Below are 23179 nucleotides of genomic sequence, written 5' to 3' on the forward strand. Positions count from 1 at the left end.
CTTCCAAAGCCCCCCTCCCTTCCGCCCAGCGGGACTAAAGATGTTTTTAGTCCCTTCCCGCCCGACTTTAGCTTTCAAAGCCCCCCTCCCTTCCGCCCAGCGGAACTAAAGATGTTTTTAGTCCCTTCCCGCCCCCTCCCTTCCGCCCAGCCGCCCGCATTTAGATTTCAAAGCGGGACTAAAGATGTTTTTAGTCCCTTCCGCCCCCCTCCCTTAAAGATGTTTTTAGTCCCTTCCCGCCCCCCTCCCTTCCGCTTTTTGAATAGAAAGTCAATGTATCTAACCAACTATTTTACAGGAGTATCTAGTTGGCGAAGGCGATTTCAGAATAAAAAAAGTAAAGTCAAAATCATTTAGAACTTCTAAAAGGTTCTCGAAAAAGAGGTAATTTTTTCTGGGCCTGTATTCTTTTTCTAGGTTCACTAGGATTCTTAGCGTTCTTTTTCTAGGTTCACTAGGATTCTTAGCGGTTGGGGCTTACAGTTATCTTGGTAAGAATATTCAGAATCAAAAAAAGTAAAGTCAAAATCATTTAGAACTTCTAAAAGGTTCTCGAAAAAGAGGTAATTTTTTCTGGGCCTGTATTCTTTTTCTAGGTTCACTAGGATTCTTAGCGGTTGGGGCTTCCAGTTATCTTGATAAGAATATTAACTAAAGATGTTTTTAGTCCCGCCCAGCCTTTTAGTCCCTTCCACCCCCAGGTGGGGTTGGCCGAGGCCCAATAACTTAATATTGCCCGGACCCCAACAGTTCATAGGCACACCCACTCGGGGAAATGCCCAATCTCCCTAAAAGACTAGTCCAATAGGGGATTTAAGGTGGCTCTCCCTTTTAAGGTGGCTTCCTCCTCCCAAGCTAAGCAATGTGGGATTATTCAGAGGCTCACACGGTCGCCGCTCGACTTTAGCGTCTCTGCCAGCGGGTAATAGTGTGGGATGTCCTCATCAGCTATGCTGCTAAAATTTAAAGGACTATTTATATTTTAGAATATTGGAATTAATTACTTTCTGAGAACGTAAATGTGGGCTAGCTAGCTGTATATACATGCATGCATTGGTTTTCCTCGGAGCATATGCATCAGATGGCTGTCTAGCAGTCCTCCGTAAGTTAAAAAAAAGGATGGTTGTCAGGTACTAATTAATTTAATTAGTCTATCACCGACCTGCCACCGGCCTTGGGGCCTTGCCACGCTTCCGGCTTCTCTTCCATTTCCCAGCGAGGACATTACACTGTCTTGTGGGCCTCATAATTTAGCTCACAGGGCCCACATCTCAACTGCAAAATCCTAACAATGTTAGTACTGTACTTCTGTAGTGGTACTACACTACTTACTACCGCTAATTGCAGTACTTTACCATCTAGTGTCGGCGCAACCATACCATCATGTTAGCCGTACCATAAAGTCTGCTATCATTGCGTAATCACGGTTTGTGCCTTTGTGGGCCTTAATTACGACGTTTACCCTTGGCCATCGAAGACAAGGATTAGGCACACCAAACATCACGACAGCTCCTCGTTAGTACCACATTTTTTTTAATCATCAGGTGAACGGCAGCTATGAACAAAGCTGAGATTTTATCCTGTACGTACAAGTGGAAATTCAGGTTTCAGATGGGAGTTAATTGAAAAAAGAAAATCTGCAACCGAATCGTGGACTTATCTGCACCGCTAGTCCGAGGAGGCTGTGGAGAGTTCGACTCGGCGATACCAGTAGGCGCACGCGGCGCACCGCACCGAGCCGTCCCGCGAGCGATCTCACATTCTCACGAACCAAACGTGTCACGAGGGCCCAAAAACCACGCGCCCCGCGAGGCGTCGACCGACCCCACCGCGAACTCTCCCGTCCTATCTATCCGCAGCGGAGGCAGCACGCGACGCGAGACGAGGCCTCCACGCCAGCGAGCCTCCTTTGTTTCCCCCTGCGGCCTCGCGAGAATCCAAAGTTGTACTTGGCGAAAAAAAAAAAACAGCTCTCGCAAAATCTCGCTGCCGCTGCCGCTCGCGAGCAAGCTCTACCGCCACTGCCGCGCGGCTGTTCTTGCTTCTCCGGAGGGGAAGGAACCCCGCGGGGAGGGAGCCTTCCACCCTTCGCAAAAGCCACGCGCCACCAAATCCTCCTTTTCTCCTCATCTTCCCTCCATCCCTTCCTCCCTCCGGCCGCGCGTCGCTTTCGCCGCGACCGAATCGGTGGGGTCGTGTGGGGGGAGGAGAGGGGCGCCATAAAGGCGGCTGGGGTCGGCGATGATGAGCGGCGTTGGAGGAGGCAGATCGGGCGGGAGGGACGCGGAGGGCGAGTGGGAGGTCCGGCCTGGCGGGATGCTGGTGCAGCGCAGGGACGGCGACACGGGTCCGGCCGTCAGGCTCAGGGTCTCCCACGGCGCCTCCTTCCGCGACGTCGCCGTGCCGGCGCACTCCACCTTCGGTATGATCCTCGCCTCCTCCCTCCTCGTGAAACTCGCCGTGGGCGATTGCAACGAGGGTGCCTTGTGATCGGTTATGTTTCGATTAGTATTTTTGATGTAGGCAAGCTCAAACGCTTGCCCGGAAAGTGCACGACGAATTGCCGCTCCCGGTTAGTTACAGCAGCGACCACCATGCTCGATCTGCTATGTTGCACTTGAGCTACGGATCTTGACCAGTCAACCCGGCGATTCGTCGAGGAGTTAATAAGATCACATCGTCCTTGTCTCCTTTTCCGTGAATCGAATTGGATGCAAATCTAGATTCAGAACAAAAGCATTGCAATACTATGTGCTTGTGTGGCAGGGGGCAGGCGGATGGATTATGGTCCTGCTCTTTTAACTATAATATCCTCTTGGACTGTGGCAAGCAGATGTACCTAGGTATATGGCGACAAAAATATACTAGTTTTTAAGTGTATATTTGACGACATGTCTGTGCGTCATGCTATATCCGTCCACCATTAGGCCCACACTGAATTACTGTTGTACCGCTGTATTTGTACACTTCTGTTCATTCATGACGTTAAAACTGTTGTACCGTTGTATTGTATTAGTACATCCTGTTCATTCATGACGTTAAATAGGTGCACATACTGGCTCAACTGAGGTTGTGTGATTTACTAAATTTACACTATTTTATCATTTTCTGTACAGATGGAAGCTCAATGTTATATAGTTCAACGTTTGAAAGAAGCCTTCTCTTATCGAATTTTTGGAGTAGTTCGCAGAAGCAGTACATCATGATCTGCTTCCTTAGAAGGAACTGGTTTCCATTGCTTTGATATGTAGTTAGGATTAATTGTTCACTCTTTTGTATGAAGGTGAATTGAAGGGGGTCCTTACCCAGGCAACTGGCGTAGAGCCTGAAAGGCAGAGGCTCTTCTTCCGTGGGAAGGAGAAGAGTGACAATGAGTTCCTGCATACAGCTGGGGTCAAGGATGGAGCAAAACTTCTTCTACTTGAGAAGCCTGCCCCTGCCAATGTAGAGCAGAGGGCCGAGCCAGTAATTATGGATGAGAGCATGATGAAGGCTTGTGAGGCTGTTGGCCGTGTAAGAGCTGAAGTTGACAGACTCTCTGCCAAGGTGAAGGAATAATGTTTCTCCAGCCTCGTCCATTAAACATTAACTCTTCTTATATCTTGATGCTGATACGGTTTTTGTTTTTGTTCTATTACCAGGTATGTGATTTGGAGAAGAGTGTGTTTGCAGGGAGAAAGGTTGAGGATAAAGATTTTGTTGTCTTGACGGAGCTTCTTATGATGGAGCTGCTGAAACTTGATGGCATAGAGGCAGAGGGAGAAGCAAGGGCACAAAGGAAGGCTGAGGTACAGTGGCCATTATACATCTCAACATGATTGGTCATGGCTTATCTCATATAATACAAATTCAATTACTAGTACTGGTGCTGAAATATTGGTCATCCTAAGCTTTCAAAATGGTTTATTTTCTGTTGATAAATAGCTATCACATACTATTACTCAAACCTGATTTCCTTTTATTTACTAAAATTTAACCACACACACCTATGCTGATGATGGAATTTTCCTGATGAATCAACATACATCTATGCTGATGATGGAATTTTTTTGTTCCTTACCAGGTAGTGTAGCATTGCTACCCTGTAATGATAAATCTTATTAATGCCCTTTATAGGACCATGGCTTAAAAGCCATGAAAAGACAATACATACGGCACATCTAGTAAAGAAAGCTTGCCATTTAGCTATTTTCTGCTATGCTGAATCAATTATAGTCTTCATTTGCATCACAAGGGTGTCTCCCAACTCCTTCCAGGACTAATTCTAGTTTCTTTGTTTGACTTTGACCTTCCCCCGTACTCCAATGATTATTTTCTTGGTTATGGGTAATGAACTAGTTGTGTGGCTTGAGCAGTTCCACATTAAGACGGTCCATTTAGCCTTAGGCTTGTAACCAGTATAGCACAAAACTATTTTAACCTGGCTGTGTGGTTTGAATCCAGCTTCTAATGCAAAACCTGCTGGAGCTTATACTTAATAAATGCCTGGTCTGATATGGGATAGACCTGAGGTTTATAACCATTTATTAGTGTTGGTTTCGAGAGAATTTTTCCAGATTAGGACCTTTGTTGGTCAAGAGTGAAATGCTATTTGTAGCTTCCTCACTTTTTTGTTGCCCTATTATATTGAAGAACAAGACCAGTGAAATGGTCAGCATGCGCAGGGTGCTTCAAAAACATTGTTGAGCCAAGCTTAATCGGTAGAACATCTTATATGTATTGTAACATATTAATAAAGTCAAAAGTCATTTGTTTCTTCAGTTTAAAGAATCCTTATTTTGCCCTTTTGAATTTTATGGAGTTGGTTTGGTTGCTTGACGGTAATATATCTGAATAATTGTTGCTGCTATGACCATCTGACCACGGGTTTGGTCCCTGTTGCAAAATCTTTTTGTTGTCATAAAGTAATAGTCACTGGAGGCATTGTATGCTGTACATACCCTCACAATAACGATGACTTGCATTGCAGGTACGCCGTGTCCAAGGTCTTGTGGAGACGTTGGATAAGCTGAAGGCAAGAAATGCCAATCCCTTCAGCGATCAAAACAAATCTGTTTCAGTGACAACGCAGTGGGAGACGTTCGACAATGGCATGGGCAGCTTGAATGCACCCCCACCACGGGTTTCTTCCACACAAATAAACACCGACTGGGAGCAATTCGACTAGCCTCGGATTGCGTTTTCTCATTGTATCGTTAACTTGTGAGATCAGGTATCTAAATTCCTTTCACAGGCACACGATTGTTGTGTATATGCAAGAAGTTTGACGCCTATTGCTAACACTGCCTGTGCAATGTTATCGAATGATGCAAGTGATGAATTGCTTCGGTGATCTGTTAGGCTGTCATATTTCAGTTTGCACTGGCCTGTCTTCAGGCTTGCTTCTGCAGTTCTTCAGACTCAGATCAGGCGTCCACGTGCGGTCGCGTACTCTACAGTTTTGAGATATTCTCAGACCTGTCCAAGCTAACTAAGCAAAACCAATTTACAGTAGATTCCACTGAAACCATGGTACCGTGAGGTTTGCTTGTGTGCAATGCTGGCAAAAGTTTGTTTATCTATTGGGACTCCCAGGGTAGGACACATTGCATACTGACTGCATCAGATTGCAAATATCTACCACTACCCCAAAACGAATCTTGATTTACTCCAGAAATAAAATAATGAAGCATATGTGTTTAGTAATATCTGCTACTCCATCTTGCTAGTTGCAAGATCTACCTGTACGAGATGAGAATTATCGTATGGTCAACGTCCAGTTTAGCTGCAGCGCGGCAAAGCCTGCGACAAAATGCCCACTCTACCACCACTACAGCTGAATCGTGACTCCTCTCGCTCCCATTCCGGCCAGCCGGTGATCCATCGCCTCGTCCACGACCGCGGCGCCCCACGCGCCGCCCCTCGCCCCCTCATGGCGCGTCACGTCGAACCTCTCGCCGTCTCCCCATAGCGCGTAGGCCTCCTCCCCGTGCGCCGCGTCGTCGCCGATCTTGAGCTGCTCGTCGGGCATGCGGAGCGGGACGACGAGGCCGACGCCGAGCAGGATGACGGTGGTGGCCACGACGTTCCACACGACGACGAAGAGCGCGCCGGCGATCTGCTTCCCCACCTGGGCGATGCCGCCGCCGTAGAACGCGCCGCGCGCGCCAGGGATGTGGGTGTGGACGGCGGTGAGGTCCGGCAAGGCGAACAGGCCCGTGAGGAAGCCGCCGAGGAGGCCCGCGACGGCGTGGGTGTGGAAGACGGCGAGGGTGTCGTCCACCTTCTGGAGCAGCGCCGATCTCTTGTGGAGGATCATCATGGAGAACCACGGCAAGCTGCCGCCACAGATGCCCATCAGTATGGCCGCCCACGTGTGCACCAGACCTGCATGCCATCACACAACTAGTTCGTTAATCCAACTGAATTAAGTAACGAATGGCCAATTCAACGACCTCATTAATGAAACCATGTGAATGGCAACTGGCTAATCACAGTGTAGTAGTACTAAATTGCTAATCTAGTTGGATTCTAGAGTTGATCAAAGCTAGCAGGAAGCAGCTGATACCTGCGCCGGGAGTGATGCAGACGAGACCGGTCATCATGCCCTGCACGGCGCCGATGACGGAGGGCTTGCCGAAGAAGATGACGTCGAGGCAGGTCCAGGTGAGGAGGCTCGCCGCGGCGCTGACGTTGGTGTTGAGCACGGCGATGGACGCGGTGATGTTTGGGGCGTACGGCGCGCCGCCGTTGAACCCGGCCCAGCCCAGCCACAGCAGCCCGCCGCCGGCGATCATGAGGAGGATGTTGTTCGGCGAGAACCGCTCCCTGTCGCTCTTCAGCCTCGGCCCCACCTGTCACAAAAAAAGTATTTATTAATCGCCGTCACGTGGTTAACACTTAACGCCGTCGAGATTCGTGCCACGTACTGTTCTAGAATCTGGATTCTGCAAGCTGAGCCAGCACTGTTTTTTTTTTTTCTTTCTAGCAACTCGTCTATATGTGTACTTTTGCAGGTACGAGGAAATTAGGCTCGAGCCTAAGCTACATCGAATCGTTTCTTTCCATAGTACTAGTTCACCATCGTCCATGTCCAAAACACGTCTCACTCGATCAATACACGCAAGTGACTACCCCGGGCGCTGACGACTCCGTGCTCCCGCGACCGCGTGCCCCGAACGTTTCACCACAAAGTCCACACGTCACATGTACTGCTAATGTACGGGTGCAAGTACTCGTGTAAGTCCTGACCCGTGAGCGCGCACCGGAAAAGTAAACCCCGGCGGCTCGTGACAAACCGAACAACCAAAAGTTGTGAAGAAAATCCGACCAGGCAATGACCAGAATTAACCAACCGACCGTACGTTGCAAATGGTAGAGGAAGCGAGAGCTTATCTTACCCAGTAGGCGGCGGTGAAGCCGGCGATGCCGGAGGAGAGGTGGATGACGTATCCGCCGGAGTAGTCGATGACGCCCCACTGGTAGAGGAAGCCGCCGCCCCAGAGGCTGAAGGCGCAGACGGTGTAGGAGAAGAGGAGCCAGAGCGGGGTGAACGCCATCCACGCCTTGATGTTCATCCTCCCGAGGAGCGACCCGGCGAGCAGCACCAGCGTGATGGCGGCGAGCTCGAACTGGAACAGCACCATGGACGCCTCCGGGTAGAACGGCTCGGTGCGCGGCGACTCCAGGGCGCCGTCCTTCCCGTAGTGCGCCGTGGCCGGGACCGACGCGCGCGCCACGAGGAACCCCTCCGTCAGCGCCGCGCCGGCCTTCCCCCAGAACGGGAGCAGCCGGTCGCCGAACGCCATGCGGAAGCCGACCAGCACCCACACGATGAGCGTGGACGCGTACGCGTACAGCGCCATGAAGGCCGAGTTGACGGCCCACTTCTTCTTCACGATGCTGCCGTACAGCACCACCAGCCCAGGCATCGACTGGAGCCCGACGAACGTCGCCGCCGCGAGCTGCCACCCGTTGTCCCCGGTGTTCAGCCACTCCGGCACCGCCGGTGGGCGCGGCATGTACGGCCCCGGCCTGGTCGGCAACGCCATCACTCACTTCTTCTCGTCGACCGATGTGATTGTTTGGATCGATTGCAATAATCCGTGCAACGCGACGCGGCTCACTGGCGACGCGGGACGCGCTTAAAAATAGTTTGGAGCCCAGCGGCAGCAGCGAAGGGCGAAGCGGCGGTTGGTGGACGTGGAATTTGAGTGGGAAGATGAGATAGTACGTGATCGGCATGAACCAATGGCGCGCGAGCCTGCCAGCCGGTGAGAACGGTGGCCTAAGGCAGGTCAACGTGAGCCGAGGCACAAGTGGCCTATAGTATTTGAGCGTTCCGTGTGCGTTTTTTCTTCTCTTTGTTTTTCTCCACCTGATTTTCCTCCGCATTTTGTCGACGACGCCGTTGTTGATAGCATGTTGTTTCTCGCGTTGGTATGTTGGGGGCTGGTTTGCGTACATCATTTGGGTTTGATAATTTGGAAGCCTATGGCGTCATCATTTCTGTATTAAAAACGAGAAGTGCAAATCTTGTCGTGTGTACATGCATGTTTCCGGCCTTCCCACGGTTAGAAAGACTTTCTCCCAGTCATGAGGAGCAGAGGCGGCATTGAACAGTGCACCCGCGCCACCAATTGATGCATTGAAAGCTTATTAATATTTTTTCCCATTGCAATTGGCTGTTGAGTTTGCAGAAATCATCTACTAGTACATGCCTAATGCGTTGTTTTTAGTCTTGACCCTTAGGAACGCATAATTTTTAACGGATTTTTACACGAACTAATTTAATTCGTGGAAAAGTCCTTCGAAAATTCTGTTCCAAAAGAGTTATAACAGTATAAGCATCTCATAGCCTTGCGGTAACCTTAACTTTCATCTAAGGGCCACTTTTTTTTTTTTTACTTTCACCGAAGGCTACACAAAAAGAGTGATCCAAGAAAAGGAAATTGCTTATGTGGCTTTTCCCAATACCACTTATGTAAATTAAATGGTAACGCGCGACTACACCCAATTCATCGGGTTTAGAGACAGCCATACTCGAAAGATGATCGGAACATGGTGTTATGATCCGGACTATCTAGGTGGACTATTGCTGTCACTCCCGTATCCAGTTTCTCCCCCTCCCCACCCTCCACCTCACAACCACAGGAGCACGCCACCCAAAGGGCATGCCAGCCAAAGATAACGGCGATGGAGCCTCCTCCCCATAGTCTTCCCTGATCATGGTAGCAAGCCATGTTGGGGTCCTGACGGTGGCGCTAACTGGCTCTAGTTGTAAGTGGTAGCCGGATCTATTGGCATTCCGGTCGTGAGGCGACTCTAGTGCTCATGTCTCTTGATTTGGTGCCTTGGGAGTGGATCTATACACGGCTGAGCAGGAGCTCAACACCATGGAGGATGCATTGTGGTTGTCTTGCGCAACAGTATTATGGCACGGGCGAGGATGGTGGCTGTAGGAGGTTGTTAGCGTGGGCGTCGGCGATGAGTGCGCTTAGGGGTGGGCAAAACTAGACCGAACCGAAGAACCGAACCGAAAAGACCGAGACCCAAAAATCCGGGTAGCTGTTTGGTCCCTGACATCAAAAGACCGAATTTATTTCGGGCATTTCGGTTATTGGGCTCGGTTAACTGAAATACCCGAAATAACCGAACTGGCCCAATAGGCCTAGGAGGCTAGGAGGCCCGGTACTAAAAAAACCCTAGATCACCAACCGTCCAACCCTACTCCCGTCTCCCACTTGGCTCCACACAGGCGCCGCACGCCCGGACTCCTCACACTCGCGCTCACAGTCTCCAGACTCCAGCACCACGCCACGCCGCCGCCTGCCTCCACCGCGCCGGTGCCACCTCCATCCGCTCACGGCCCACCGCGTCGGCGCAGCCTCCAGCATCGCGCCGGCGCCGCCTCCGCCTCCGCCCTCCACCGCACGGTCCGCGCCGGCACCGCCTTCGTCCTTCCTCGGCCCACCGCGTCGGCGCCGCCTCCACCTCCGCCCGCCCTCCGCCTCCATCGCGCCGCCTCCGCCTCCACCACGCCGGCGCCGTCCTTCACCACCGCGGCCGTAGGATTCGGCGCACCTAGTGGAGATTGACGGGATCCAAACATGGAGGCTAGAGCTTGATTTGTCTTTCTGAATCTGCATTTGCATATGCATCTTGATCTATTGAGTTGCTTTTGATTTGTCAACCTTATATTTGTTATTTGGCTTTTGTGATTTTTTTGAGACTGCTCGGGTTATTCGGTCATGACCGAGACCAAACCGAACTAACTGAAGACCGAAGTGTTCGGTCTTCAGTTTTTTTTGGACCGATCGGTCTTAAGTTTTTTATGACCGAAATTTTAAAATGACCGAGAAACCGAACCGAATTTCTCGGTTAGACCGAATGCTTATCCCTAAGTGCGCTTAGAGATTGGACAAAGGCTAAAGGCGCCACCAATCCCGCCGCCATTGTCAACCGCATCATCACCATTAACTACACCATCATCATCTCACTGCCATTTTGCCGCTAATCCTAGTCCCCTAGCATCCATCTCCATGTGTCCTCCTCTCCTCTCCATCGTCACCATTAAAAAATATGCATTTCGACATCCAAAAAATTGTTACGTCAAGCGCATTTTGGCATCCAAAAAATTAAATTCTTAGGACAAGCGTGACACCCAAGACCTGAAAATGGTATTAGGCCCAACTCATTCAGTCGAACCACACATATACTACGATACACTACTTTTTTGTCAACGCTTCATGCAAAAAGAATTCGTACCCTGTGTTGAAGGTTCCGGCCTTTCGGGCAAGCCAGTTCCCTGCTCCCTCCGTCCCAAAATATAAATATTTTTAGAATAGTGCCAAATCAAACTTTTTAAATTCTGAGTATTAATAGCAAAGAAATAAAAAAGATTAATAATGTAAATTTGATGTTACTAGATTTATCATTAAACAAACTATCATAATATACAATTTTTTATTTAAACATTTTAAAATTTTATAAATATTGTTGGTCAAAGTAGCATCTTGAAAACCGGGTCGAAGTCTAAAAGTACTTATATTTTGGAACGGAGAAAGTATTTAAGCTGCTCCCTCTCTTTCAAATTGGCGAGATGGTATTAATATTAAGGCTTGTTCACTTTGCTACCATTTTTAAACTTAACTTTTTGGCAAAGTTAAAAAAAAAGTGGCTACATTTAGTTTGTTGCCAAATTTTAGTTTAGTACATATGAAATCTTGCCAAAATTTGACAACCTTACTAAAATTTTGGCAATCTTACTGAAATTTAGCAATACCAAAACTTAATAAGGTTGAAAATAGTAGCAAAGTGAACAAGCCCTTAATATTGGCTCCTCTTGCTTGCCGGTTAGCTTGCTGCTGCTGCTAAACACTGCTTGCTGCTGTTGCTTGCGGCTATATGGCCCAAGGCCAGCTACTGCTGCTCGCTGTAGGAAAAAGTGCACCGAAGGTCCCCCAACTTGTCATCGAGATAAAAACGTCCTCCAACCATAAAACCAGATATGCGGGGTCCCTCAACTATACAAAACCGGTCATCCGAGGTTCCTAGGTGGTTTTCAACCCGGTTTTGTCCGACGTGGCGGCTGAGGCGTGGGACCCACATGGGCCCCATATGTCAGCTGGCCACGTCAGCCTCATCCCTCTCCCCCTCTTCTCTCCCTTCCTCCTCTCTCTCTCTCTCACTCACTCTTGTCTCTGTGGCTCTCTGGGCAGGGGAGCAAGGCGGCAGCGGCGGCGGGAGCAGGGGAGCAAGGCGGCGGCGGCGGCGGCCTCCGGTCTCCCCCGCCCTCTTCACTTTGGGCTAAGGCCGCCGTGCTCGCCCCGTCCTCTTCACTCTGTCCAAGGCGGCGGAAACCCAAATTGATGGAGCGATGGAGCGATGGAGATGGAGATGGAGTTGTTGGTGGGGATGTGGAACTTGTCGGCGACCCACGACATCTTCGGCGCGCGCTGCCGCGTCCTTGGCCACGCACCGGAGGCGGTTGTGGAGGTGGACGGTGTCGGCCTGGAGGTGGACGTAGTGGAGCGCGTCGGTGACGTCGGCGGCAACCTTGAGGCGAGACTGCCACGACGCGAGCAGGGTGAAGGACGGGTTGTTCGGGTTGCAGTGGAGCGCGAAGAGCGGCGACGCGTCGAGGAGGAGCTCGTAGGCGAGGAAGAGCGAGCCGTTAGGCGACGCGGAGACGCCGAGGAGGCGCGCGATGGCGGCGTGGCGGCAGTGGCCGAGGACGGCGAGGCGGACGGTGACGTGCGCCTGGTCGCGCGCGGAGCGGGCGGCGGTGTAGGATCGAATCACAAGAATTAAGCCAACCAGAGGGGGGTGAATGGTTGGTATACCCAAAAACCGAAAACTTTTAGCGGAAATAAAAGTTACCCTCGAAATCGACGGAGATCGGTCTGACCGAAGTTGCCTTGCCGGTCTGACCGCTCGGATGCCGTCGGTCTGACCGGTATAGATCAACCGGTCTGACCGCTGAAGCTGCTTGCCGCGCCTGTCGTCACCTCCGGTCTGACCGCCGTGCACCTGCCGGTCTGACCGCCGCTTGCCGTCGGTCTGACCGCCGTAGATCGCCGGTTAGACCGCCGAAACCCGGTGAAACACAAATCGAAGAACTCTTAAAGTAGATGACGACTTTATTGATTCTCTCTGTGTTTACAAAGTGCACCAACAACACTCCTTACAAAAATTTCGACTAAACTCGAAACCCTAACTCTAAACTCAACTCAATTGCTCTCTAAAGCGATACCGGGAAGCCTCACACTCCCCCTCTATTTATACATGAGGTAGGCAGCCTAAAGCCACGAACCAAACTCATACTAAGAGTCCTAAACACCTTAGGAAACCCTCTAATACAAGAAAGAAACTTTACATAACCAATCGTACTAAATTTGGACTCCTTCTAAATTCGACTCCGCATCCCATACGCACACAATACCTCCATCGTATGCCATATAGAATTTCCATCAACCACGTGCATCAACTCTAGCCTAAGTATCCCGTATGATCTCTGACCATCACGGACGTCGTCTTATCCCCAAGCCGACTCCCGGTCCATCACCGCAAATACTCTCCCAAGACATTGAGTCACCTACACATGAAACAAACAAAGAAACATATTCCGAGACCAAGCTATCTCCAACTTGACTCATTAGCAGCAAACAATAGTATTACATACGTATAGTATCCATCTAGAAGCCATAATCATGAAATAAACTCGGATATCCAAATAAACAACCTGAAACCGAAACCGACACAGTGTCGGCTAGTCAGACCGCGGGCTGCGCCAGTTTGACTGCGCATTACACGCCGGTCTGACCGGCACATACTGTCCGGTCTGACCGGTCACATGAAATAACGATCCTGCGATTCACCTGTAAATCCAATCATCTCCAAAACCACTTCGTGAATAAATTCCAAATAACAAAACCAATAATCTCCAATGCCCAATTGTTCGTCACAGAATAATAACCAAAAACACCTTTAATTTTACAGGCGGAAGACTGCGGCGGAGTGGCCGCGGAGGGAGCAGCGAAACGACGAGGAAGAACTCACCGCGGCGGCGGCGGCGAGGCAGTGGGAGGAGAAGTCGGCGGTGGCGGTGGCGACGTGGACCACGCACTTGTGGTGCACGCTTGCCATGGCAAATGGCAATGATGCCATCTCCGTTGCTTTATATGCTTGCAGCGCGCGAGCCCACGAGAGAAACCGGAAGTCTCTTTTGAGCTTGCAACGCACGCACAGTTTGCACATGCAGCTTAGCTAGTGAGTGACGAGATCATAGGGTATGATGAGTCCTGGTGTTTCGGCCAAGAAGCGCCACGCCGGCGTGAGGTTCACGCTCGGCTGCGGCTGCAAGGACGCGAAGAGCGTGTCCGTCTCGGCGCCGGCGGTGGGGACGCCGTCGACAACGGCGACGCGGCGCAGGAGCGCTAGGATGAACCCGTCGGGGTCGACGACGACCGACACTCTTACCATGACGTCCGCGTTGTCGTCTTTCCTGTGGGAGCGCTCCGTGGTGGAGTTCGACGATGACGGCGGCGACTACGGGCCGGAGAGCTTCTCCGGCCTTTTGCGCGAGCTCAGCGAGCTGGAGCAGAGCGTCGCGTCGTGGGGCCGGAAGAGCCACCACCAGAACCACGACAAGAAGCACTCGCCGCCGTCGTCATCGCCGTTGCCGTCACAGGAGGACAGGAAGGAGAAGAACGGCAGCAACGGCGATGCCACGGACAAACCAGGAGACTGCCGTGACGGCGACGACGGCGTCGGTGTGGGGCTCGACGGCAGCGTGGCGGTGGTGAAGCAGTCCGACGACCCCGCTGGGCGAGTTCCGGTAGTCTGAGCGAGCCAGGCGCCGACGTGGTCCTAGCACTCCTCGGCGGGTTCCCCTTCGTCGCCACACCGACGCTGCTACAAGATCGTGGTTGGGCCCTCGGCGACGACGGCGAGAGCTCCCCTGCTCCCACGCCGTCACCGCCGCCGCCGCCGCCTTGCTCCCCTGCTCCCGCGTCGTCGTCGCCGTCGCCGCCACCGCCGCGACGTCGCCGGCCGCCGGACCTCCTCTCCCGTATCACCCTGTCGGCCGGCGGCGCCGGTCTACCCAGAGCACCAAACGAGTGAGAGAGAGAGGAGAAAGGGAGAGGAGGGGAGAGGGTGATGATGTGGCCAGCTGACATGTGGGGCCTATGTGGGTCCCACGCTGACTCAGCCGCCACGTCGGACAAAACCGGGTTGAAAACCACCAAGAGACCTTGGATGACCGGATTTGTATAGTTAAGGGATGGTTGGAGGACGTTTTTTATCTCGATAACAAGTTGAGGGACCTTCGGTGTACTTTTTCCCTCGCTGTACTACTACTGCTGCAGCTAGTCGCCATGGGCTAGGCCCAAGAACAGCAGAGCTGTTGCTGCATGCACGGTTAGCTCCCTGCTTGCTTTTATTTTTCTTTTCTTATCTAATTATTACGGGGCGTTACATAAGTCATGCAGAAAAATATTTGAGTTTGAGGATCGACTTGAAAGCATATTGTAAAAGATAGTCCTAAATGTAAAATCCTTATCTTTGTCAGTGCCCAAGCTACGTCATTTGTACCATGAACTTAAATATGATACATTATATTAAACCAAGTTTATAAATCTAGATATACTTCAATCTAAGTTTATGACATGCAATCTATTTTAATAAAAATCTTAATGCTGGAATGGCAAGTAATCTGAAAGGAAGGGAGTACATAAGTTCACCTCATAAACTTTTTGTTAACCAGATAATTCTCATGTTTTCGATGAACTAATCCAGTTAACAATAACAGAAACTACACCAGCATTACATCACCGAATTAACACTAATCGTTGAAAGTAACATACATCAGTGCCATACATCATCAGAATCACTGGAACGAGCAAGCACACCCTTCCCGTCTTCTACAACTGAATGGTGACACCCCTGGCTCCCATGTTGGTCAGCCTCTGCTCCATGGTGTCCTCCCTGCCCGCGCCGCCTGCACCTCCCGTCCTCGTCGTCTCCGGCCGCGTCACGTCGAACTTCTCACCGTCCCCCCACAGAGCGTAGGCCTCCTCCCCGTGCGCCGCGTCGTCGCCGATCATGAGCTGGTCGTCGGACATGCGGAGCGGGATGAAGAGGCCGATGCAGAGGAGAATGGCGCTGGTGACGATGAGGTTCCAGACGGTGACGAACAGCGCGCCGCCAAGCTGCTTCCCGAGCTGGCCGATGCCGCTGCCGTAGAAGACGCCGCGCATGTTCGGGATCGGGCAATCGAGAGCGCAGAGCTCCGGCGTGGCGAGGAGGCCCGTGAGGACGCCGCCCAGGATGCCGGCGACGGCGTGGGTGTGGAAGACGGCGAGGGTGTCGTCGACCTTCATGAGGAAGGTGGATTTCTTGTGCAGGATCATCATCGTGAACCACGGGACGCTGCCGGCGAACATGCCCATCAGCATCGCTGACCACGTGTGCACCAGCCCTGCGTCCATGCAAAACGTACGTGAGGATTTGGACCCATGAACTGTGTGTGTGTGCTGTGGTTTTGATCGGACGAAAGATTTGTTACCGGCGCCGGGCGTGATGCAGACGAGCCCCGTCATCATACCCTGCACGGCGCCGATGACGGAGGGCTTGCCGAAGAAGATGACGTCGAGGCAGGTCCAGGTGAGGAGGCTCGTCGCGGCGCTGACGTTGGTGTTGAGCACGGCTACCGTGGCGGTGACGTTGGGGGCGTACGGCGCGCCGCCGTTGAACCCGGCCCAGCCCAACCACAGCAGCCCGCCGCCGGCGATCATGAGCAGGATGTTGTTCGGCGAGAACCGCTCCCTGTCGCTCTTCAGCCTCGGGCCCACCTGTCAGAGTCACGTTGTAACATGGAGGCGTGTGAATAATGCAACAAACAGTCGAACACGATGCATGCAATGCACGGTTGCACGTGTGTTTACCCAGTAGGCGGCGGTGAAGCCGGCGACGCCGGAGGAGAGGTGGATGACGTATCCGCCGGAGTAGTCGATGACGCCCCACTGGTAGAGGAAGCCGCCGCCCCAGAGGCTGAACGCGCCGACGGTGTAGGAGAAGAGGAGCCAGAGCGGGGTGAACGCCATCCACGCCTTGATGTTCATCCGCCCCAGGAGCGACCCGGCGAGCAGCACCAGCGTGATGGCCGCGAACTCGAACTCGAACAGCACCAGCGCCGCCTCCGCGTAGAACGGCTCGGTGCGCGGCGTCTCGAGCGTGCCGTCGCTGCCGTAGTGCGCCGTCGCCGGGAACACCGCGCGTTGCACCAGGAAGTCCTGCGTCAGCGCCGGCCCGGCCTTGGCCCAGAACGGGAGCAGCCGGTCGCCGAACGCCATGCGGAAGCCGACGAGCACCCACACGATAAGCGTGGACGCGTAGGCGTACAGCGCCATGAAGGCGGAGTTGACGGCCCACTTCTTCTTCACGATGCTGCCGTAGATCACCACCAGCCCAGGCATCGACTGGATGCCGACGAACGTCGCCGCCACCAGCTGCCACGCGGTGTCGCCCTTGTTCAGCCACGCCGGCACCGCCGGCAGGTCCGGCATGTACGGCCCGGGCTGCGGCGGCGACGCCATCCTTAGGTGCATTCTCAGCTCGAAGCAAAGCGAGCGAGCGAGCGAGCGATGGAACGCGAAGTGGCCGGCTAGCTACGTTGTGATGGGCGTTTAATAGCCGCGCCGAGATGGCGATTTGTGAGTTTAATTATTGGTTTGAGACGAGCTCTCGCGAGTCGTGATGACGCGCGCTTGAACCGATGCGAGGTGGGGACGAAATGTGGGGAGCCGTAGCCGGTTTCCGGGTCAACCAGGGCAACTCTGGCCCATGGTTAGACTATGGAGGGATATATACAGTTTGTTCTTCCTTAACCTCTTGTTAAGTCTTTCATTGATTTCTTAAACTTCTTTGCGATTTTTTGTGCAAACGAACTGCTTGTCAACCGAGGTCCGATGCACGGGAGGATACAGGAGAGAACGTAGGATATGCTGACAGTACATGTGAGTGGTCCACTCCAGCATGTATGCTTGTGGGGGCAGCTATGCGGATGCCCGCTAGATAGCCTTCCAGCTGAGAATCTCCAATTTTGGAATGTGTTAGGGGCTTCGATTTAAGATACATAACAGTAAAGTCGCCAGCTTTAGTTGGGAAATTCATCTATTTATCGGTACTGTGTCCAATTCCAAGTTGTTTAGATGCATCAAAATTAGTCTTCGGTATTGAGTATGTACATTTTACAAAGGTACATTCAAATGATGGGACTAACCTATTAATCTTTCGTCAGATTTATAGCTTCAAATATTATAGAATTTTTTAACCAATGAATAGGGCCCGTATTAAATGAAATAAACAAATAAAAAAACAAACATGTAACTATAAATTTTTCGGTGTGAGTGTAACAAATCTTGATGCAAGATCCTGTGGATGAAAAAATGAAAGATAGGAGCCAAAAAAAGCTATCGCAAGTGAAACAGAAAAACCATTTGATTAAACTATTGTAAATTTATAAATTCAAGACAGTGTATAACAAAACTATAAATTTAACACCAAATTTATTACGAAACTACCCGTTTCGTCTCTAAAAAAGTGTATTTTTAGCTATGAACTTGGACAGTGGCCATAGCTAAAAGGTTATTGTTTTAGAGATGGATGGAGTACACATTAATATAAAGTATCACAAAACTACATATTTAAGACATAAGACATAGTTTCGAGAATCCAATTCCACTACGAAATAAAGATAAAAAAAAAAAAGAGACCGTCACCATTGATAAAAACTCTCTTGTATACGTAGGTCAATGTAGGCATTTTTTTCCCTAGCAAAAATAAAAGCAGGCAATTGTTTGATTAATCATGTGGCTGAATCATGTCATGTACGCTGTAGCTAAGAAAACCATGCTATTCAGATATAAATTTCCATGGCATCCTGCTTTTCTTATCTGAAAAATGATCTGTACAACGGAGGTACAGTTTGCATCTGAATACTGGAGATTGGTCCCATGGGATCGCTCTTCAGTATATTCCCCCTCCAAAGGTCCTCGAAATGGAGAACCATCTCTTTTATCGTAAAGTGACCGTGTAAGGTTGACTGTGATGGGGTAACAGCTGGGGATTGGATCTCAACGGGACATTCTAAGTCACAGTCATGTCATCCTGTCATATTTGTAACCACAACTTGGATCATGCGAGTTGTATAGTGCACACGAATGCATGCTGTGGCGAAGGCCGAAGCATAAATATAGGCTAGATGGTTTAGGGTTAATGATTTGCTTGCAGGATCCAACACAAATATGAAGGTGAATCCCAACAAGGAGTTCAGAGTAATCGATTAGGTATGCTCAATGCTTGCCAGGATTACTGAAATGCTGGGAGGCTTGTCTACCTCCGCTGTAGCATAGCCGAATTATCAACTTACCAACTTGAGAGAAACTTCTATAGGTTATCGGAATAAGGGAACCGTAAAGTTACACTGTTTCATAACCTGCAATAGAAAAAAAGCCTTACAAGGAGGGACATGAACCTACCGTCCTGGATACTGAAAATCGATGCTAGTTGAACAGATCCAGTGCATCACTTAAGCGTTTGGGATAAGCCAGTAATTCAATGGGGATCATTCTAGAATGCTTATTCGCACATCAACCTAGGGAGCAAATGGAAGAAATAAAAAGCAGGTTGTTTTTTTTGACATACTTCAAATATCTAGCTAAATCTGTACAAAGTATATAATGTTTTCTTTTTCACAAGGAAGTACATAATGCTAGTTGGTAAAAGTACCAGTGGGCAATTTTGTTCATACCATTGGAACGAAAGTTCCTTATTGAAATATTCCTTACATGTCAGAAGATCTCCCAGTAATTTTCCTTCAAAGGTAAACATCAGAAAACAAGGCTACCAACTAGGAATGATGTTAAAGGAACAGTCAAGTTGTCATCCAAATGTGTGCTGATGGGATGGGACTCTACAAGTGCTGCAGTTACAGAAACAACAAGGAAGCCAAAAGCCAAGGACCAGCTTTCTTCAATGAAACCGAATGACTGGAAGTAATGCATATACCTGAACAATATGCGAATGAATGACTTAAAAACACATATGCAACAGAAAACTTCAGTAAAAGCCTCTCAAGTAATTACCCAATTGAAGCCATGAAACCAGCTAGTGCCATTGCTATGCTGCCTGCATATGACTTGTTGGGGTTGTATGGAAGCTTTTCTTGGCCAAGACGTCTCCCCACTATGTCTGCTATTCCTGAAAGTGTAGTGGGGGGGGGGGGGGGGGGGGGGGGGGGGTGGGGGGGGGGGAAGGGAATGTCAGCAAGGAAAGTATGCATAGCTTGTTTACGCTAAGCTAAGGACTGGAGATATACGCACATACCGTCCCCAGCACATAAGTTGCAAATAAGGGCTATAGCGATTGGAGAGGTTCTCCAGAACATAGAAGTGGCAAAAGTTATAGTGGTAGCATAATACAGTGGACCCTTGAGAAGTTCCCTGTGTTCATGAGAAAATGAAGTCTAAAGGATCATGACCTGAAGCAGCAGCAGCAGCAACTATAGATATTCAACAGAAACAAAGAATAAGCAAATCTGTGCCAAAAAGAAGGCATAGAATAGGAAAAAGGAAAATCAGAGTGAAAAATGCAAAGAATAAAAGGCAAATATGAGCAGAAACAAGCTTATTAATTATGTAATTGCCAAAGGTTGGTGTATGCGAGTATACAACCTCGGGTCTCCAGATCGGCTCATTGATTTTACCATAGCTTCATTTTTCATTACTCCTAACCCCAGCAGAAGCATCCTTATAATATTAATCCCTGGTGCTACTGCAGCCAGGAAAGGAGCATAGCTTCCTGAGCTGTATAAAGCATCAATATCTGAGTACCAATATGGTGATTTATGTTGACCAGAGAAAATTAGATTTTCTTACCTGAAAAGAGGCCAAAAGAGCAAGAATACCATACCGATAGTTATATGCACAAGTTTTCTATTGAGTTTCTGCAGGCAAACAAATGGAATTTATCAATAGAAAGCATCATCGTATTGAAGCAAATCTCAATAAGAAAAACTACTGTTAATTTGTCAGCTAATTACATGGTTCAGTTTATATGTTTATGTTATGTTGAGAACCTAGCTGAATTTCATCTGGTGTCAATGAGCTAATGCCAGCCATCAGACATCCATCTGAAATAACTGGTAAGAAGGCTGTGCTGTGCAGTTACCCCAAGATTTTGTGAATCTGAGTTTTTGTTGGTGGGAACTTATACTTCATTTTTCACTATTTCTGAAATATATTTAACAACAGTTGGTGGATTATCTCACATGAATGCTGCAAAGTAAAACTTTAAGAGTTGCAATGTGCAGAGTGAGACACTGAGGGGTTTTATGGCTTAAATATCATGCTTGATTTTTTTTTTCTAAACGAGTGTTGGAAATGGGATAGAAAGATCAATCTTGTTAACAGAAACTAGAAAAGGTAACATTATACTTTTGAATAAAAACTGCATAAAATTCGGGAATACCCAGGGGCGCATTTTTTCCATTAAGAGAAATAAAAGTTATTTAGAATCAAAGAAAGAACAGCACGGGACAGAGACCGGAATGAAATACAAGACACATAAGCCTACTTCTCGCACTAAATATATGCTTTAATATCTTGAACAAAAATATCAGGATTTGCTTCGCAACCCTCGCTCCTCGTTCTTAACTTGGAATTCTTAGAACATAACGGTAGACCATCAAATTGACATATTTCACATGCATCTCCATGGACCTTTTCCATTATATCTTTCTTGAATCTAACAGGCACTAACTAGACTTGTACTGAAAGGGTCTATTTCGGAAGAATATGGAAATGCTTACCCATTTATCACTAATCCCCACCTAAAAATCCTATCTCAAAGTAAAACTACTAAACAGACACCTCAGATGAGCACAATTAATACTTAGCAGTATGGGACTCCTGTACAGCTTGGAGGCTGGGACTAATTGCGCTGAATATTTTAACAAACAAGTTGTACTGCTTGGGAGAAGCGCAGAGCACCGTGAAGATGATCACACAAATATAATTGTTCGTACATGCAACCTTGGCAAAAATACGAGAAACGAATCCAAATCTGCGTGTCTGTCTCGTCACCCACCCATGGGAATCTCAGTAGTATGAGTCAGTGAGCGTGTAATTCAGTAGCGACCTCCTTACTGTTGCATCGAAATTCAAATAGTAATGGCTACTAAGGGAGCATGCATCTTAGTTGGAGATATTTAGCTACTAGAAGCCTCCAGTGACGCGCCAACGGGGGAAAGGGCGAAGCGAAGAGGCGGCGGTAGCTGACCTGCTCGAAGACCCCGCGCTTGGCGAGCTCCTCGAAGAAGCGGAGGAGGGCGAGGGCGACGCCTGCGGTGACGGCCGCGGACCCGAGGTCGTGGGCCAGGCCGCTTGCCTCGGGCGGGATCGCCGCAGCCATCGTCCCCTTCCTCCGGCTCCCGTCGGCGACGAGGCGGCGGGGCCGGGGCAGGTCGAAGGAGCAGGAGGCGGCGGCGGCGGCGGCGGGCGGCGAGAGGGGCGGCCTCGATTGCGGGCGAGAGCGCGGCGCGGATGAGGGTAGCGAGAGGAGATGGGCACTGATGAGACTGACCATACCGATTTCTGAACTCTGAAGCTCCCAAACTCCCACAAGTTCCAACCTCCAACTAACGACTTCGACCACCGCAGTAATGGACAAACGGATGGATAAAACGAGGATTTTGCCACTCGTAATTTAGGATTTGTCAATCACATGTGTTTGACAGGGAAGAGAGTCCAAGACTCACGCATGATTGACAGTGGCAAATCCTCAAATTTTCTATTTCTGAGTGTGGGTATTTTGGAAAAAAAAATATTTTTAAGAAAGAATCTAGTGTCTATTTGAAACATAGGAGGAATTTCATGTGAACAATTTCATTTCGTATATAAAAACCAGGAAAACTTTTACATTCTAAACGGGCATGATGACACGAAAAAAATAGCTCCGAAAGGGTCATATTTTTGTTTTTTGTTATGAGACAAAATTTATGACGCATGAGTAGTTACCAATTTTTTATGAGAATTAAGCGCTAATCATGTTTGAATTAAGGAGAATTATGAGCAACCTCAGTAGTGGCAAACTATTGTTTTTCTTTTTTGCTGACGGAAATAATGGAAGCGGTAAAGAAGACCATGTGCCCATTTATAGCTGATCACCGGTTTAATGAACACTGTTTTCATACAGTTGTAGTATACAGTAGTTGGGTTTTTGCTAGGCTGGTTGACCCATTTACAGATGATTACCGGTGTAATGAGTCTATTAAGATTTTAAGATCGCTTTTCACCCATTTATACCTGATCACAGTTTAACAAACGTTGTCATACTCAGGGAGTCAGGATAGATCACATCTGGTTACTTCCAACTCCCTCCAATCCTGAACTTTAATATGGAGATGATTTTTGTATGGGACGGAGGAAGTATATAGGAGTTTTTATGCGTCTTTTGCTACCTTGTTTCTAGAGTTAGTATGTTAGTATGTGTTTTATCCAACACTACAAAATGAGGGAACCAAATAGGCATGCTCTTCATCATTTTTTTATTCAATCCATTCTATGCCATCAACAAAGCTCGGGTTCTACAATATGTCACTGACAAAGCTCGGTTTTACAATATACCTTGGAACAAT

General features: G+C 49.3%; 5 protein-coding genes across 5 annotated transcripts; 2 read left to right on the forward strand and 3 right to left on the reverse strand.

Annotated features, from left to right (window-relative positions):
• The first annotated feature begins 1900 nt into the window (after positions 1-1900).
• LOC127780388 (BAG family molecular chaperone regulator 4) lies at positions 1901-5337 on the forward strand. The gene is made up of 4 exons (XM_052307295.1): positions 1901-2422; positions 3284-3546; positions 3642-3788; positions 4970-5337. The coding sequence occupies exons 1-4, from the start codon at positions 2242-2244 to the stop codon at positions 5165-5167; spliced, it is 789 nt and encodes a 262-aa protein (XP_052163255.1). The 5' UTR covers positions 1901-2241; the 3' UTR covers positions 5168-5337.
• Positions 5338-5345: 8 nt separating this feature from the next.
• Positions 5346-8424, reverse strand: LOC127780378 (ammonium transporter 2 member 3). The gene is made up of 3 exons (XM_052307283.1): positions 7380-8424; positions 6548-6833; positions 5346-6366 (listed from the first exon to the last, which is right to left on the reverse strand). Exons 1-3 carry the CDS (start codon positions 8028-8030, stop codon positions 5810-5812), a joined length of 1494 nt encoding a protein of 497 aa, XP_052163243.1. The 5' UTR covers positions 8031-8424; the 3' UTR covers positions 5346-5809.
• A 5347-nt stretch (positions 8425-13771) lies between these two features.
• Positions 13772-14326, forward strand: LOC127756439 (uncharacterized). The gene has a single exon (XM_052281800.1). It carries the CDS (start codon positions 13772-13774, stop codon positions 14324-14326), a length of 555 nt encoding a protein of 184 aa, XP_052137760.1.
• Positions 14327-15235: 909 nt separating this feature from the next.
• LOC127780368 (ammonium transporter 2 member 2) lies at positions 15236-17114 on the reverse strand. Its single transcript, XM_052307272.1, has 3 exons — positions 16428-17114; positions 16049-16334; positions 15236-15961 (listed from the first exon to the last, which is right to left on the reverse strand). The coding sequence occupies exons 1-3, from the start codon at positions 17088-17090 to the stop codon at positions 15405-15407; spliced, it is 1506 nt and encodes a 501-aa protein (XP_052163232.1). The 5' UTR covers positions 17091-17114; the 3' UTR covers positions 15236-15404.
• Positions 17115-19256: 2142 nt separating this feature from the next.
• Positions 19257-22195, reverse strand: LOC127760634 (probable phytol kinase 2, chloroplastic). Its single transcript, XM_052284924.1, has 6 exons — positions 21823-22195; positions 20421-20488; positions 20217-20348; positions 19870-19985; positions 19629-19743; positions 19257-19551 (listed from the first exon to the last, which is right to left on the reverse strand). The coding sequence occupies exons 1-6, from the start codon at positions 22126-22128 to the stop codon at positions 19374-19376; spliced, it is 915 nt and encodes a 304-aa protein (XP_052140884.1). The 5' UTR covers positions 22129-22195; the 3' UTR covers positions 19257-19373.
• Between the last annotated feature and the right edge of the window lie 984 nt (positions 22196-23179).

This window comes from Oryza glaberrima, chromosome 1, assembly GCF_000147395.1.
Source record: "Oryza glaberrima chromosome 1, OglaRS2, whole genome shotgun sequence".
Taxonomy (NCBI): Eukaryota; Viridiplantae; Streptophyta; class Magnoliopsida; order Poales; family Poaceae; genus Oryza; species Oryza glaberrima.

Coding starts and splice junctions, on each gene's coding strand:
- LOC127780388 (XM_052307295.1), top strand. CDS start 2,242: ATGATGAGCGGCGTTGGAGGAGGCAGATCGGGCGGGAGGGACGCGGAG. Junction 3,547..3,641: donor TTGACAGACTCTCTGCCAAG/GTGAAGGAATAA, acceptor TTCTATTACCAG/GTATGTGATTTGGAGAAGAG. Junction 3,789..4,969: donor GGGCACAAAGGAAGGCTGAG/GTACAGTGGCCA, acceptor CTTGCATTGCAG/GTACGCCGTGTCCAAGGTCT.
- LOC127780378 (XM_052307283.1), bottom strand. CDS start 8,030: ATGGCGTTGCCGACCAGGCCGGGGCCGTACATGCCGCGCCCACCGGCG. Junction 6,834..7,379: donor GCTTCACCGCCGCCTACTGG/GTAAGATAAGCT, acceptor TTTTTGTGACAG/GTGGGGCCGAGGCTGAAGAG. Junction 6,367..6,547: donor CTGCATCACTCCCGGCGCAG/GTATCAGCTGCT, acceptor GATGGCATGCAG/GTCTGGTGCACACGTGGGCG.
- LOC127756439 (XM_052281800.1), top strand. CDS start 13,772: ATGATGAGTCCTGGTGTTTCGGCCAAGAAGCGCCACGCCGGCGTGAGG.
- LOC127780368 (XM_052307272.1), bottom strand. CDS start 17,090: ATGCACCTAAGGATGGCGTCGCCGCCGCAGCCCGGGCCGTACATGCCG. Junction 16,335..16,427: donor GCTTCACCGCCGCCTACTGG/GTAAACACACGT, acceptor TGACTCTGACAG/GTGGGCCCGAGGCTGAAGAG. Junction 15,962..16,048: donor CTGCATCACGCCCGGCGCCG/GTAACAAATCTT, acceptor GCATGGACGCAG/GGCTGGTGCACACGTGGTCA.
- LOC127760634 (XM_052284924.1), bottom strand. CDS start 22,128: ATGGTCAGTCTCATCAGTGCCCATCTCCTCTCGCTACCCTCATCCGCG. Junction 19,986..20,216: donor AGCCGATCTGGAGACCCGAG/GTTGTATACTCG, acceptor TCATGAACACAG/GGAACTTCTCAAGGGTCCAC. Junction 19,744..19,869: donor CAACTTATGTGCTGGGGACG/GTATGTGCGTAT, acceptor CTACACTTTCAG/GAATAGCAGACATAGTGGGG.